At 45.0% G+C, this 16,382-nt stretch overlaps 1 protein-coding gene across 1 annotated transcript in view; it reads right to left on the bottom strand.

Annotated features, from left to right (window-relative positions):
• Nucleotides 1-9,148: 9,148 nt before the first annotated feature.
• Nucleotides 9,149-16,382, bottom strand: part of Smoc2 (SPARC related modular calcium binding 2) — a 129,694-nt gene continuing 122,460 nt past the window's right edge. Inside the window, exons 10-13 of the mRNA XM_028783487.1 lie at nt 16,132-16,234; nt 14,254-14,528; nt 12,343-12,383; nt 9,149-10,478 (exon numbers count right to left, since the gene is read on the bottom strand). Of these exons, the coding sequence (XP_028639320.1) occupies nt 10,461-10,478; nt 12,343-12,383; nt 14,254-14,528; nt 16,132-16,234 (437 nt within the window). The 3' untranslated portion in view covers nt 9,149-10,460. The remainder of the gene's footprint in view (nt 10,479-12,342; nt 12,384-14,253; nt 14,529-16,131; nt 16,235-16,382) is intronic.

The following is a 16,382-nucleotide window of genomic DNA, read 5'->3' as shown; positions in this document are numbered from 1 at the left end:
GAAAAGAAGGTCCAGCGACAGGCCCAAAGTGGGATCCAGCTGAAGGAGAGGCCCCAAAGCCTGACACTATTACTGAAGCTATGGAGCGCTCACAAAAAGGGACCCACCATGACTGCCCTCCAGAAGACCAACAAGCAACTGAAAGAGTCAGATGCAGATATTCGCACCCAACCAGTGGACAGAAGATGCTGACCTCTATGGTGAATTAGGGAAAAGCTAGAAAAAGCTGAGGAGGAGGGAAACCCTGTAGGAGGACCAGTAGTCTCAACTAACCAGGACCCCCAATATCTCTCAAACACTGAACCACCAACCCGGCAGCATACATCAGCTGATATGAGGCCCCCAACACATATACAGCTGAGGACTTCCTGGTCTGGGTTTAATTAGAGAAGATGCACCTAACCCTCAAGAGACTGGAGACCCCAGGGAGTTAAGAGGTCTGGTGGGGTGGGGTGTGAGGGGTGGGGGCATCCTCGTGGAGACGGAGGGACAGGGAGGAGGTATGAGGTGTGGAACAGTTGGAAGGTGGACTGGGAGGGGAATAAAATCTGGAGTGTAAATAAATAGGTAAACAAACAAATATTAAACTTAAAAAAATGTTTGAGTGTTTTTAAAGAATGTAAAAGTTCAGTAGGAATGTAAAGTGTGTTTAAACCATGGTTCTATCACCCTTCGTCGGGCATTCGATTTGAGTCAGGCGTCTGTGGACCTCATCTCTGCTGATTCTACTCATGCCATGGGAGCAGATTGGGAACTAGCTCAGGACCACAGCAGAGTCACCGGGAATGCTCAGTGCACGTCTTCTGATTCTCAACAGAGCGTAGATGAAGGTTGAGGTTCAAGGTTCCAGGAGCACATGTTGTGTGCTCTGGCAACCGTGATTGTGATTCCAGTGTCACACACACACACTGATACTGTATTAGATAAAAAGAACTAAAACGAGTGTGGGCAGGGTAAAACGAAGAGCTTAAGGGGTGATTTTCTGCTACTGACGTGCCTGTGTGACATGCAAACTCCTTTGTGAGTGACATGTGACACCTTGGGATAAGCGCTGAATGCTAGGAAGAATGAGCTCTGCAGCCTAGTGAGCCTTTTGACTCTAAGTCCCTTAGCTGAGCATGTGCTACATGAAGCACCCAGCTGACAGAATAAGCATCAGCGAGTGCAAATGCATTTACTGAGTTATGATATGCCGTCACATAGCTGTGGTTTTGAGCTAGCAGCTATAACAAGAAGGATGTCTTTACAAGTAAATGAGTTGTTAATGCAAAAGTGTCTCACTCCACTGCAAAGAGGTTGACACTGTGGCAAGTCATGAGTGGAGCTGTGAGAGGAACAAGGCTTCCTGGATGGGTGGCGTTTCTGTGTGATGGCTTCCAAAAGGGACTTGCTGCATGGAGAACACTCAATGTCCAAGTCTGCGTATATGGAGAATGGAAGAAAGTTATCTCTGTGTGAGGATGGTAACCAGACAGGTGTGGGCATGGAGAGGAATTTCCCATCATTGGTGGAAGGTGACATCCACAATTGCACTGTGGGTGAGCAGACTGGGAGACACACTGCTTTGTAAACAGAAGCCATAGGACTTACTTGAGCAGGTGTCAGTGCTGAGGCCAGAGGTCATCTTGTTTGTGCCCATGGATGGTAAATGGGACATGTCCAGCTCCTACCTGGGACTGACTGCAAACCTCCTCACCATAGGGAATCGTGAGAAGAGGTGCTTTTGAGATTCCTTCTGTCTCCTATCTTCCCACACTGGGAAGAACTAGAAGAACTTAAAAGGATGGTCAAGGTGATTAATGGTTCTCAGCAATGTGAGTTCCCAGCTCCAGCCTGACTTGAGGCCCATAAGACCTGTTCTTCACTTGTGATGCCCCTCCATTGTGTTCCAGACACAAGTCATAAAGCTGGCTTTGCTGTTCCATAAACTTTCATCGCTGGGCCCTGAGCCCCATGGGGCTCCATGGTTGTAGTAGACTTTCCCTTCAGCTGGGGACTGATGAGAATATTGGGAAGATGATAGAAAGGATGGATGGGGAATCATGCTCAGAGGGATGGGGTACTCAAGGCCACCATGTCTAGAAAGAAGAGAAGGAGGAAGGTCAGTCTCTAAGGGACATGTAGGCAGGCGAAGCCTGGAGATTCAGAAGTGCTTATATGGGGATATAAGGAGAGGACAGTAGAGAGAGGAGAGGACAGTGTTAGGTCCAGAGACATGAGATCATCCCGTGGAAAACAGGAGAGTGAGGAGTGATATCAAGTACTATGGGGCCATCCCCTCCACTCCATGAAATGAGATTTTAAATCCAAATTGACACCAGTGGTCACAACTTTAGGATATTTCTGCTCTTAGTCCAGGGAGAAGTTTTAAGTCAAAAAAGAAACATTGGAGATCCTGTTATCTAGGATCTGTGACATAGTTGGGTACTTCTGCAAAGGGGATACTGAGTAATAATCTACACTGTGGTCCACACTAGGGTAGGGAAGAACATCTGGGCATTAGTGGGCACAGTGGATGGTCTTGGCGTATCCTGGACTGCAGGTTGGTCACCAAGGCTGCCGGATACAGAGGGATGGAAGCTGAGTGGGCAACAGCATGTGTGGAGCTGGTGGAAGGCCCCTTTCTCAGGAGATAATAAGGCATCCCCATATCCAAGAGGAGGCAGCAAGAGTCCAGTAGATAGAAGCTCATAGTGAATAGAAATGGGGCAATCTCAGGAGTACCAGTGCCATGCTGGGTACTGGCAATGGCTGCTCAGCGTCATAGACCAACAGCCAAGAGGGCAGGGAGTCCCAGCAGGAGTCCTACGGGGGATAGTGGAGCATGTGTGTGTTGGGGGGTGGTCTTTAGAACCTCTCTACAGGGAGGCTGGAGCACAGAAGGCAGGCAATAAGCAGCAAGATCATGTGACCCTCCTCTGGAGCCCTGTTAGATGTTATCCTGTGAGGTGAAAATGACGTTCTTGTTTTTCAAGGGAGCTGAAATTCAGAAAAGTAAAAGGAAAAAAATGGCCAGCTCACACAGGCTGACACCCCACTCCTAAATCAACCTAAAGCATACCCAAAGGTCTCTTCCAACTCCTGCTGCCTTCTATATTGAAATGACATCTTTGGTACCCGCCCATTTCCCCTATGTCAGTCAGTGTGCTTGCCTGAGTATTGATACATGCCCAGTAGCTGAAACACAAATGGAGGGAAGACACTTCAACAAAGAGGGGTCGCTTCAAAAAAGAAAGTACACAGCTCCCTGTCCCTGACCACTCACAGGAACATCAATGGCAAACCCTCGGAAAGGTCACTGAAAAATGGACCAGAGGGATCAGCCCAGCTCTGCCTCACTGAGGAACACTTAGATCACTCAGAAGAGAAGCTTCCCAAAGGGAATGGGTCTAACTGATGAAAACCAGGTTGGGTTTGTAATCAAATAAGAATCGTTGGTCTTACTGCTGGGAGCATTTATTTGTTCATAGGGCTTTTTGGTGCCCTAAAGGTAACCAGCTGAGGTTGTGACTATCTTTCTTTCCAAATTTTGTTTAAAAGAAACATTTTCTTTTTATTAGTCTATCTGCATTTCATCTCAATGAAATGAGACTGAAAGCAGCCCCATGTTCCCTCTACGGGGATGCAGGATCTGAACATTGTAGTTCCTCCAGGTTGACAGGACAAGCTCCCTGGAAATTATCTCATGTCTAGAGAACATGAATGATGGCATCTCCACATCCTTTTGCAAGATGGGGTAGAAGGTGTAAAAGGAAAGAGTTTTCATTGACTTAAAGACATACTGAGACCGTGAAATCAAGTTACAGAGAACATGCTGATTTAATGGTGAGGACTCCAAGGCTTGGGCAGTGCTTTCAAGAATTTGAGGACTTTGCAATGGTGGTCGTGGAGACCTAATTTTGCTTTGAGGATGCCAATATGAACTGGCCTTGTGACGATCTAGCACTCTCTCCCCATGCAGGAGGAAGCCACTCTCCACCAGTACCCCAGTGATCTGACAATGTAAGGGTAGTCATTATTTACACTATTTTAGAATGTGCCTGTCAATGATAATTAATGATGACCCAAATTTTTTATATGGTTTTGCTTTGGATATTGAGCGTCACTCAAAAGCCAGGAGCTGAAGGGTGATCCCCATCATGGTACTTTTGGGATCTGGTAGAACATTTAGAGAGTATGGCCCTTTGGAGGAATCTACAGATCACTGGGATATGGGATAAATACGCATGGTGGCCATCTGCCCTCCCAAATAGCCAGACTGGGACCACCAAATGTTTGACTTGAATCTCTTATCTGAGCTAAATACATTTTTTTCTCTTATAAGCAACATAACGCCTTTTATTTTATTTAATTGGTGTTTTCGGGGACATCCATTTAGATATGCTAAAAGATAAATCAGTGTCTCAAAAGAGATGAAGCAATGCTTATACTCTTACACAAACCTCTTAATTTATGACATCTTTGTGGATATGTGGGTCCTTTTCCTTCTTCCACTCAAACAGGAGGAATTTTATAGTAGCCCAGAAGCAGGCTGGCATCTAACTCACTTTGAGAGCTTGGCTGGCCTAGCTTTAAGCTACAAATTCTCCTGTCTGAGCCTCCCAAGATCTGAGGTGACAGGACAACACCACCATGCCCTGCCAACAGTCTTTGGTGGCTAACTGGTTGGTTATCAAGTAGATAGAAAGCAGATAGAGCACGAGCTGTTGTCTCTCCCTCGCTTCATAGACTACAGGATTCTATGTGCTTGGTGTGGATTCTCACTGCAAAATTCCCACTCCTTCATTGTGCCAAATTAGGTAATGGTCTGTCCAGTGACGGAAGGGGAGGGGAGAGTTCAAGATAGATGCCATCCACTTGGGCTCTTCTCTTTGTTACAAATGGAGATGGTTACTCTGGAAAGCTCAGGGAGTCAAAACTGTCATTACATCTGTTGAGATACAGTGTCAGAGAAAACCTGGTCCACTAAAGTTTGGTTCGTATGTACCTGCATCTCTCAAAAGGCCAGACTCAGGCTGCAGGCTGCTGCTTCCTGATGTTACAGAAAAAAAATTGAAAATTCAAGCTGCCCTCTGACCATCCCCCATACAGGCCGTTTTATTTCATATTACTTTTAAAAATAACTTCCTTATTATCGATGTCACGGTATTCATTAGTAATCCCAACTAATTGGGAGGCTGAGGCAGGAAGATCATGAGTTCAAAGAAAACTTGCTCTCTAGAATCCTTGTCTTGAAAAACAAGGTAATGGATTTATTTCATTATGGCAAAGCTCAGTTAGTAAAATTTCTCACCAAGTTAGAAGACCCTTTCCTTATGCAAAAATAAATGGTTTGGCATGTATTAAGTGATTGAACCTAATGATCATGAGGGAGATCATGAATATGTAAATTAAAACTGAAGCACACAGAAGAACCCTTTTAGTGAGTCCAGCCTCACTAAAAGATGCTCAGAAGCAATACAGATACGTTTTTCCTCTAATAAGGAACCATTTTCACTGGGGAGGACATCATATCAGGTTGTAGGGGATATCGAAACTCTAACTTTGGCAGCAAAACACTTAGCATTTACATTTATTTATTATTTATTTACTGGGTATGATTTCAATTTTAACTCGAGGATAAAAATATTTGTTCTGAAGTGAAAGACTTAACAGAAGGCCGTATAAAACCTCCCTGCTGTGTAACACACATGAACTGAATTAGGCAGCCCACTTATCATTGTTACTAAGCACTCAGGAATCCAGAGGCAAGAGGCAGGAGAGGAACCATTTACATCACATAAAATACATAAGATAGATAAAAATCATGAGGTGTCATTGCTCCACCAAGAATGCCTTGAGGCAAAGCCGCTCTGTCTGAGGAGCAGACCTCTCCCCTCTGCCGATTCTCGGATTCCCTTCTTGTCTGAGGCAGGGAGAGGACAGTGAAGAGGCTGAAGTCATAGCTTCTGGCCAGAGATTTGATGGGGTTCTACTGGCTAGAGCATGGAAAACTAAAAGCATGAAGCAAAATGTAGCATGTCCAAGCTTTCCTAGCTTCCCCACCAGCCTTCCTTCCTCGGGTCCTGAGGCACCGTCAGGGGCCCTTAGACAGTATGGAGACAGACAAACCTCAAAACCAGGACCCAGGGGTCTGAGTGAACCACAGAACAGCTGACTGCATCAGCCCATGCATCTGGTTTCTGCCTGAAAAACCAGAAATTTGCTGAGAAAATTAACCGAGTTCCTAGGTCACTGTTATTTCCCTTAATAACTTCTGTTTCTAAGAAACAAGATCCTCTCCTGCTCTGTTCCCTTGGTCCATTCTTAGACCTTAGAGGGATTGCCTCTGCTGCTGGAAGGGTCTGTACTTTGCAACCTGATAGACTTCTGGGATTCAGACTCAAGTGACCTGTTAGGAGAAACATCAAAGCTAGATGTGAATTAATCAGACCAACCATGGGATGCTGCGGAATACCCCAGAACGTCCTTCACATCACTAACAACTTAGTATTTATACTTATTTATTATTTATTACATAATAAATAACCCCCAGGATGCCTAGGATGGAGGCACTGTTTGGTTTGTAGTAATGCTGAGTGGAGGTGGTGGGGACCTTTATGATACGGTGGCACATCTGCCATGAACCACACTGTAGGTCAATGTGTAGCCCACAGTTACATTCTCCTCACAGTGCCCAGCATTCACTCCCTTTCTACATACTCCCTCAGAAAACTAGTGCTCTGTTACCAGAATATCCACATACACTATGTGCAGACTGGGCCCCAGGAGTGTAGCTCTGTCCTGAATTTTCCCCTGCCATGGCTTCCTGGCCTGTGGCGTTTGCTGACTCACATGACAGACATGTGAGCACAGACAGACAAGTGGGCACTTAAGCAGCTGAGCTCACTATGTCTCAGTACAATCAGTAGAGAAGATGCCTCAAGGCACATTCATCCAAAGGACAAGAGCCGAGAGTAGCTCTGTGTCCAACATGGGGCCCAGAACCAGGTCCAACAAGGTCCTGACTACTTGGCTATCCCAGGCCACACACAGAGGCGAGAACAGAAACAAAACAGAGATGCTTGAGCTGCTAAGTCTTCCAGGGAGTTGTTTGTCGCACTGCAGGAAAAAGAGGAAAAGGATGGCCAACGAATCTTTTGAAAGAGAAGAAATACTAAAAATGTCTTGATATCTAATTACTCAAAATGCTTCAAATTTTGGCCTGTGGGGTAGGCTATGGTATTAAGATGAAAATCATCTTTCCCCTCAGTCACCATTATCCTGTAGCAGCAGCAGTAGTACCACCACCACCACCATCATCATCATGACCACCACCACCACCACAACCACCACCACCACCATCATCATCATGACCACCACCACCATTCTTACCACCACCACCATCACCATTATAATCACTGTCACCCTCCTCCTGTTTGAAAAGACTTTCCTGCTTCCTCGTCGTCATCCTACTTGAATGACAGGAGGAGGGTTATTGGGATTATAATCTGATGGTGGTGGACATGATGATCGTGGTGGTAATCATAACTAGCATCATCACAGTCACCACATCACCATGACCACCACCACCAATCCTGACTGTTAACATCATCAATACCACCATTGCCACTATCACATTATTATCACAGTCACCAGTATCGTAACCACCGCCAGCATAATCATCATTGTATCATCACCATCATCACCATCATCACTGTTACTGCCACCACAATTAACACTCACCATAGTCACCATCCTATTATTAACACCAGCATCCTGACTACCCTCACCACCATCAATCGTTCCCCTGATTTCAGCTTTTACGTGTGTGTGTTGCTTTTTCCTGGCTTTCTGGAGTAGCTCTGTTGCCTGCACAATTTGGTTTTGAACTTGGAAGCCTAAGATGACATTAGTCATGTCCACATCAGTTTCAGCAAGAGCTGAGCTATTTCACCTTGATAATGGAAACTGATCAGGTGTGGCATGTGTGCAAATGATGTGTGAGGTGCTCAGTGTGCTTCTGAAGGCATCCAAGTTGGACGGAGAGGAAGCAGGAGAACCTTTTCAAACAGGAGGAGGGTGGCGGGGCATTCTAGGGAGGACTCCAACCCTAAATGTAGCTATTGTGGGCAGAGAGGGGAGCCAGCTGCTGGTTTAGATTTTCAGTATTAATGCCCTGCAATCAGAACCATGTGTGGCTCCTGCCTCACCCATGATCTGTCAGCCTCCTGAACATTCTGTCCTTTCTTGTGCCTTCTTCAGAACCTGGTCTAAACCCTTTCTCCTGTCTGTGCCTTTCCGGCTTTCTCATTCTCTTCCCCTGTGTGTGTCATCAATGTTCAGACTGAGAGTCTTTCTTCTCTGAGTTTGGAGGACCCGAGATGAAGTGGAGATACTGGATGAGGTTGACCAGGGGGAAGGACTTCAAGAGTTTTCATGAGATATCATGGAGCCAATCAGGGTGGTTCAGACCTCTGGAGGTTTGAATTGGAGAAGGCAAATGTCACCTTCGGGGTTCTGGTTATGTGACTCAGGGAACAACACTAGCTTTAATAAAACAAGGCACCGTTTACTGCTTCTGTCATGTCTGGAGTGTCTGCAGCAGGAGAAGCATAGGGCAGGTGGTGTTAATCCATCCTGGAGCTCTGTCACACAGTGATGGCATAGAAACTTCTAGTGTATCACACAAGGAAGATTGAGGCATTCACAACTATTAACTCATATATCCCACCTGTCACGGGGAATGTACCAGCACTCCTGTCCTGTAGGAGAAACCCCAAGGTTCAGAAAAGTTGAGAAATATGTCCCACATCACACAGCCTCCCTTGACAGGCAAAATTAGACCCAAATCTGCTGGGCTAGCACCCACGACTTTGGCTTCCACTAGTAGACACTTTTTACAGTAAGCTATCTTGAGGATCTGGAGAGGTAACGCAGTGTAAGAGCATTTGTTGTTCTTGCAGAGAAACCAAGTTCAATCTCAGCACCAAGTTCAATCTCATATAGTAGCTCACAACTGTCTATAACTACAATTCTAGGAGATGTTATGCTCTCTTCTGACCTCCATGGGCACCAAGCATGAACTAGGCACATAGACATACACACAGGCAAGACTCTCACACATGTAGAATAATCTAAAACAAAATTTTAAGACACTAATCAATTATGAAATGCTGAAAAGAAGACTAATACAGTTTAATCGCATATTTTAATCTAATAAAAATGATTAAATTCAGAGTTCAGAAATATAAAAGATTATCCAAAACATACTCGTTTGTAGATAGTGTTGACGTGAGCTGGTCATTTCTTGCCTCTACACTGTTCAAATGAGCAAAGGCCTTATGCAGCGTGTGTTCACAATGCATCCACAGACATATATTGAGAGATTGGGGACCGTGAACAGTTTTCCAAATAACCTCAATCTGAAAGAATTGTCTCAGCTCTCCCCCATCTGCCACTGTTCCTTGAGAACAGAGAGTACAGACTGACCTAGGTCAGAGAGTGACAGCCAACCATACACCCAGTCCAGTCCAGTCCAGTCTCTCACAGTGTGAGAGGTCATCCAGTTCCTAACCTTCCTCTCATAAGGCCTTGGATGAATCCCCTCAATCCTTCCAGGCCTCCACAGAATGAAAGTGACATTCATTCAGCTGCTGTTGTTCAGCACTCTTGGAACGATGTCTAGCCGTGCCTTCCTCAGGATGTGGTCCATGATCTCTGTAGAAGACATTTTTCCTCTTGGGTGGACCCTAGCAGGATGACCTGGACACTGAGAACTGAGGCAGGTGGACTGGATCCTTCCTGAGCCAATGAGATGGAGCCAGTCGGCCAGAGTTAAATTTGCCCTCTGAAAAAAGACTCTCTGGCTGCTTGCCCACTCAGCTCCCTGGAGATTTAACAGTAGGGTTGGTTCAGGCAGAGTTAAAACTCAAGCAGAAGCTAAAACTGGAGTCTGACAGAGTCTGACAGCATAGCCTCAAACAGGGGCTATTGGAAGTTAAGGTTATGATTGGGCTAGTGCCTGTGTGACCCATGGTGTGAGTGACATCTCTAGAGAGCAAAACTTTATGGAACAGGCAACCACTGCAAACTTCTAAGGATATGGTAGGCTCTGGCTTGCATCAAGAGCACTGAGAGCAAGGCAATGGAGACTATAGGCAGAGGAAAGGGCAAGGGAATAAACCAGGCCCTCTCTCCACAGAGGGACAAGGAAGTGAAGTTGAAATGCATTTAAAACCCACCCCATCAGCACAGATCTTGAAGGTCAAACAAGGACACATACATTGTATGTGATTAATTTCCCGAAGCCAGCCTTCCATTTTCACAGATCACAACAGTCCGTTTAAATATCTCATTTCTACAAAGTGAATTTACATTTAAAGTACAAAGTGCAAATACTATATGTGTTTTGTTTTTTAATTGCTCTTTGGTGAGGGAGATTCCCACATGTCTAGGAACTGTCTTGAGTAGTCAGTTGTTCATCCTTGTTTTCTGGCCTGGAAAAACAAAACAAAGGAACTCTTATGAAGATGTCTGTGTCTTCCCTATGCAGACAAAGGTTTGCTTCTGGAAGTAAACCTACTTGCTATGAGGAAACCAGACAGGAAAGGAGGAGACACCTTACAGTTAAGGAAGAGTGGGCCTGTTGTTTAGGAAGTCTTTTCTTCCCTTGAAATCACCAGGAAAATATATCATTTGAGAAAGACTGCATTGACTTCAAATATCCTAAGTGAACTACTACATGGTACAGGGTAGTCCTAAACTTGCAGACACCAGACTTCAACTTGGGTTACCTTTGCCCCCAGCCTGAACAGTCTTATACTATTTAATGTTTTTCCTTGATCCCTCTGTCTTTCTAGTTTTACCTAAGAAGAAATGCAGCTTACATTTGTGTTCACAGTCTCTTGCTGTCCTTCACAACATGAACTTTCAAAGGACTTTAGAGAACGGAAGAAAAGAAAAAGGCAGCCATCTTTTGATCAAGTGCAGCAATACTCTGTATAAATGGAGGTTGATCTGATACCTAAAATACTAAACTTTGAATCTTAGGGTGTCTTTCCTTCCTTCTGATAACACGACAAGGAGGTGAATAACCTCTATACTAAAGCTGATGAAAGCTTTGTCTTAATTGTAAGGTCTTCTGATGTATTTTAGTCATTACTGAAGATGATCAGGACTACTGGGGAAGAGGGTTGTCCTTGGTAGTCATATCCAGATACCCAAGCACACAGCTCTAATCCTTACTGAGCCAGATATGAAGTTACCTAGAATGTTTTGATTTCTGACCCGCTGACATCAACTCATGGCATACAGTAAGACTGGTAGGGATTTGCTCTGTGCATTGAAGTGCTGTAAGAAACATAGAGAAACCACACTGGTCTGCTTGTTTTCTGGAAGAATACTGAAGTGGAAGGTTTGGTTTGGGGTGGAGGAGCGCTATTTAAAATTGCATGGCACATGTGTGCCAGAGAGTTGCCATTAGCTAGAGCAAACAGCCCCTGGGAAGCCTTCGGAGGCAGCTGGGTAATTGCTCTCAGACCTGCCCCCTTTGCAAGTGTAAGTGATTTGCAGTGTGACTGGAAAAGTTAAAACCATAAACATTTACTAAACAAAGGAAAATGAATCACATGTCCTTCCTAATGAAATGGCTTTCAGTTCCCTCCAAGGTGTGTACAGGAGGTCCCTACTTAAAACCCACAACAAACAGGGACCCTCCCTCCGCCTGGCATCAAACAGGTGCAGCCAAAGTAAACAGATAACATACCAGAGTCAGAGAGAGCTCAGCTTGCCTGGCTTTGGGCAAAGAACCCTGGAAAGTGTCCCCACTTAGGCTGTGGCTGGGACTTGGGGACCACAACTGTACCCTTTAATTGTACATCTAGAAATGTGGCCTCAGAAACACAAATGTTTGTTAACACAGTAAGGAACTGAAAATCTCTTTGTGAGATGAACTCCTGCCTCTGTTGATCTCCAGGTGAGTGGGTTATTTGAGGGGCAGAGTGTCTCCTGTCCAGCATCTCCTTAATATTTAAGAAACAAACACCAGCTCCCCTAACTATTTCTACCACACAACTTGGAAACACATCTCTAAATTAACAAATAAATTAGAATTTCAAATTATTTTTTTTTAAAAAAAGGACAGAGTCTTTAAATAAAGGATTTAGCTGGTCGGTGATCACAGGCAGAATTTGACAAAAAGTTTCTTTGTTCCAAATACTCTCACGTGTAGCTGCCTTAACTGAGGTGTCTGGTTTTTCTGAAGGTACCATTGCCCCTTATCCTACACCTAGACCCTGGATTTCTCTTGTAAAGTTTAAGTAGATTGGAATATAATAAAGTCTGCAGCACAGACATACTCACCTGTCTATTAGAAGAAGTACTTTCAGCATTTCCTCTGGGGGCTGGAAGGGGAAAAGACATTATTGCTAGTCAAATACTCCTCAATGACAGGCTCAACATCAGCAATCAGCAGGCTTGGTCAAATGACAATGTACTCATAGAGACCTGAGGCTAGATTTGGAAGAGTGGGGTTTTAAATCACTATGGTAACATTGTCTAACAGAAATGCCCTACTGTAACACTAGGAGAGTGCCTTGTTTTATCCCAAATCCTGACCAAAAAGAAAAGCACGGAGTGAGCCTGAGCCACACCCACACACATTCTGTTCTTTGAAATATTTTGGTTCAGTATTAAAATTAGAAAACATTAGCTTTGGCTCATTTCACTCATGTGCTGTTTGTCCTTGGTTTGGAGATTGGGAGGCTCCCCTTTCTACTCTCAGTGAAGTACCCACTCCAATGCTACATGGACACTCTACTTCAGGTGCCTCTCTGCCTCACTTTGGTCTCTGCTCAGAGAGTTCAGCCTCTCTCACTTGGCTGAAGTCCCTCCTTGGCCAGAGTCTTGGGGAGGGGGGTCTTCTCCAACCTTCCTTCCTACTTTGTAATGGCCTCTGTGTGACTTCATTCATTCCCTCCTGGCCATAGACAGTTGCTGTCTGTCCACAATGGACCCATCTCATCTCCCTCCTTTCTCCCTATTCACTGTCAGTTCCATGATAGTATTAGATAGCCATTTCCTGCTGGCTCACAAGTACACACAGGTCAGTATCTGAGATGCTCCTGTCTCCTAAGCCCAGACTGTACCTCCAACCATAGCAACTCATCAGAATTCTAATAGGTGACTCAAAGGCAGCAAGGAAAGCTGGACTCTACTTCTCTAACTGTAGCCCTGCCAATTCCTTTCCAGGACCAGGTATCCCCATTCCAGAGCTGCTTTGTAGTCACCCGATGTCTCATCACATTCCCTCTTTGCAGGCCAACACCTACAATAGCTCTGCCTCCACACCCTGTTCTGAGTTCATGATTCCCAGCAGTCCTCTGTCCTGAGCAGACAGCCACCTCACTCAAAGGAACATGTTGAGCCCAGATCCCCATTCGAAGCCATTCCAACTGTGATCTATACCATGTGGTTTCCCAGAAGGCAAAACATCTCCCTCCCTATATCTCTCCTGCCCCCAGTATATGCCACAGTGACCATTCAGCATTATACAACTAAATTAGGGTCCAGGCTAGATTTCTGTCTTGGAGAAATGACTCTTGCTAATTTATGGAAAGATGACTTTTTATTTTAGATGGCTATCTAAAGTCCCTGCAGCCAATTACTCTAATGTTGTCCTGACCACAGCCACAGAGCTTGGAGGTACAAGGGGAGAAATGCACTCATGTTCCACACATGTGCTCCAACATGTTGATGAAGCCAGTCACCAAATCATAGAATCAAATGTCAGAACTTCAGACTCTATCTATCCTGGAGTTCTCTCTACTTCTGCTACATCTGGCAACTTAGGCCAGCCCCCACAGAGAGACATGTTCAACTGCTGAGCCAGATCAACACACTGAGACAACTGATCTCCTAGAGGTGATGATTTCACTGTCCCTGACCTGGCCTGAATGTTCCAGTGGAGTCTATAAACTATGCTGGCCAGCTAGCGTCAATGGTTCCGAAATCAGGAGGGAAGTCATGTTTGAACAGTTAGCCACTGTAATTAGAACAGTAGCAGGTTGGGCATTAGAACTGTGCTCAGTTCATGCTCCTCAGACTTGCTGCTCTCTGGGTCAGGTGATAAGCTGCTGACCACCTGTGGTCATTTCTACATGGGTGACAACAACCAGTGGCATACCATGTTTCTCCTATACAGAAGACCAGAAAGCAACCCCATCGACAAAACCCCAGCATGATTAAAGTGCATAGCAGTGAAGTAAGGCTTACTGTGGCGCTTCTTGGTGTTGGCTTTACTCTCCTCTCTGGTGACACCCAAGCAGCCCATGAGCTCCTGCACTGTGATGGACTTATCATTGTTCATATCGCAGTATTCCACAAACTTCTTCACACACTTTTTGGGCTTGGATTTCTTTCGCAGGAACCTCTTAAAGGGTTTGATTTCCTTCTTGCCAATGTCTCCACTAGAGTTCTTATCAAGCAGCTTGAAGTACCAATGCACAACCCTCTCCTCCAGGGTGTGGCTGGGATCTGGCTCTGACAACCTAGAGGATGAACAACCATGTCAGGCAGAAGGTTGAAGCTGACACGCCCCCTGACTCTATGACTCCCACCTCCCCATCCTCAAGCCTATGTCTACCCCGGTGCACTACCTGATAGAGCCTCTTTCAAATACAAGGCAGAAAGTAGTTCATAATGGCTCAACCAGTGTGTTCAGAACATGGAACACCACAGCACATGTGTGCATTTTAGTTATTCAATTGCCTAAGGCCTTGAACCCAAGGTCACTGTCCTGAGACCTGGGCTTCACTAGCCCAACAGATAGCAGCATCCACCAAAGACATCTAGAGTCCCGGGCTCTCTACCTTAATGTGATACTTTGTCTACTGCATATGTAAGATACACTTAAATATATGAAGATAGTCGAAGGTGATATCAAAAAATTTTAAAGCTGCAACGAGACAGTTTTCTTTGGAATTGTTTTAAGCTGTACATTCTGAGACACGGGTAAGTCAGGCTGTGAGTCAATCCTTGAAGCTGTACAGTAAGGATGTGCACCTCTCACCCAAGGTGGAGGATCAACACCATCACTTTGGACTCTTTGGATACCATTGTCCACTGGTTTAGATGAACTTTCCTCCATGAGAGGGCAAACACAGCAGGCAGATGCCAACAGCCCCCAGGGACTGGGCTCCCTGGCGCTATTGTGGGTCAGACACTCAGAAGGCAAATCAGTGACTTCCACAGTACAAAACGTGAGGTTGAAATTTAGGTGACTTCTTTTGCCTTAGCTTATGCAATTGTGACATTTCCCTTAGTGTTCCTTCTCCCCTTACTCCTTCCTTAGCAAAAGAACCATAAGATGAAGGGGTTTTTGCTAAGGAGACTTCATTCATGAGACAGCCGGGAGCTTGTTATCAGGATGGCATGGAAGCCAGTATTTTTAGGAAAAAAAAACCCATTAAAATAGTGTTTCCTTTAGAAATAAGAGTGAGAGATTGTGAACACAAAAGGGTGAGTTTACATATTGAAGTGTCATAGCTGTTCACCTGGACAGCTCCATCACCCTGTACCGTGAGGCAGTGGGCACACAGGCACTATAGGTACTACCATGAAACAGAACCCAAGCCTCAGTGTGTCTACAGTGTACACAGGAGAGCATCTCTAGGGTGAGCTGTGTTGGTGGGATCAATGCCCCATTTGTACACTTGAACCCGAATAAGAAGATAAGCTTAAGGTGTAGAGCAGGTATCAACAATAAATAAGTCTCAGTACTAAGGAGGTTGAGGTAGTGGATCTCTGGGTTCAAGGCCAGCCTGGTCTGCAGAATGAGTTCCAGAAAAGCTAGGGCTACACACAGAAACCATGTCTCAAAAACAAAAAACAAAAAACAAAAAACCAAAGAACTCAAAAACACAGGCCCCAGGAGCCCCTGAACATGAAGAGTGGTGCTGTTCCCCAGGGTCTTCCTGATCTAATGAGGTTCTCTCTCTCTCTCTCTCTCTCTTTGCCTTTCTCTCTCTCTCAGAAATTCAAGTGAACTGCCTGATCTCACATGGCCACTGGCCAGGAAGAATTTAGCTTTCCAGATTCCTTCAAATTTCTGGGCTTCAGGCCAGCATATTGCTCTGCAGCAAGACAGTATACCTGCCAGAAGTGGAAGAGGGGTCAGAGACGGCATGAACCATGTCTGTGGAGAGCGCATCCAGGACACTTGTCAGAAACTCGTGCTTTTTGGCACCAGGACAACCTAAAAAAAATGCACATTTCCCCCGCTCTGTTAGTGGAATTCACAAAGTATAACAGACATCTCTGTACAATGGAAAAAAGATTTACTATCCAGAAATTAGTATGTTAGACTTGCTTCATATGAATGAGATGATTCAATGAAGGCACTT

The sequence above is a fragment of the Grammomys surdaster genome, unplaced genomic scaffold (genome assembly GCF_004785775.1).
Source record: "Grammomys surdaster isolate TR1022 unplaced genomic scaffold, NIH_TR_1.0 1136, whole genome shotgun sequence".
In the NCBI taxonomy this organism is placed as follows: Eukaryota; Metazoa; Chordata; class Mammalia; order Rodentia; family Muridae; genus Grammomys; species Grammomys surdaster.
Note: the sequence above shows the minus strand (reverse complement) of the source record. Positions and strands in the feature narration are given on the sequence as shown.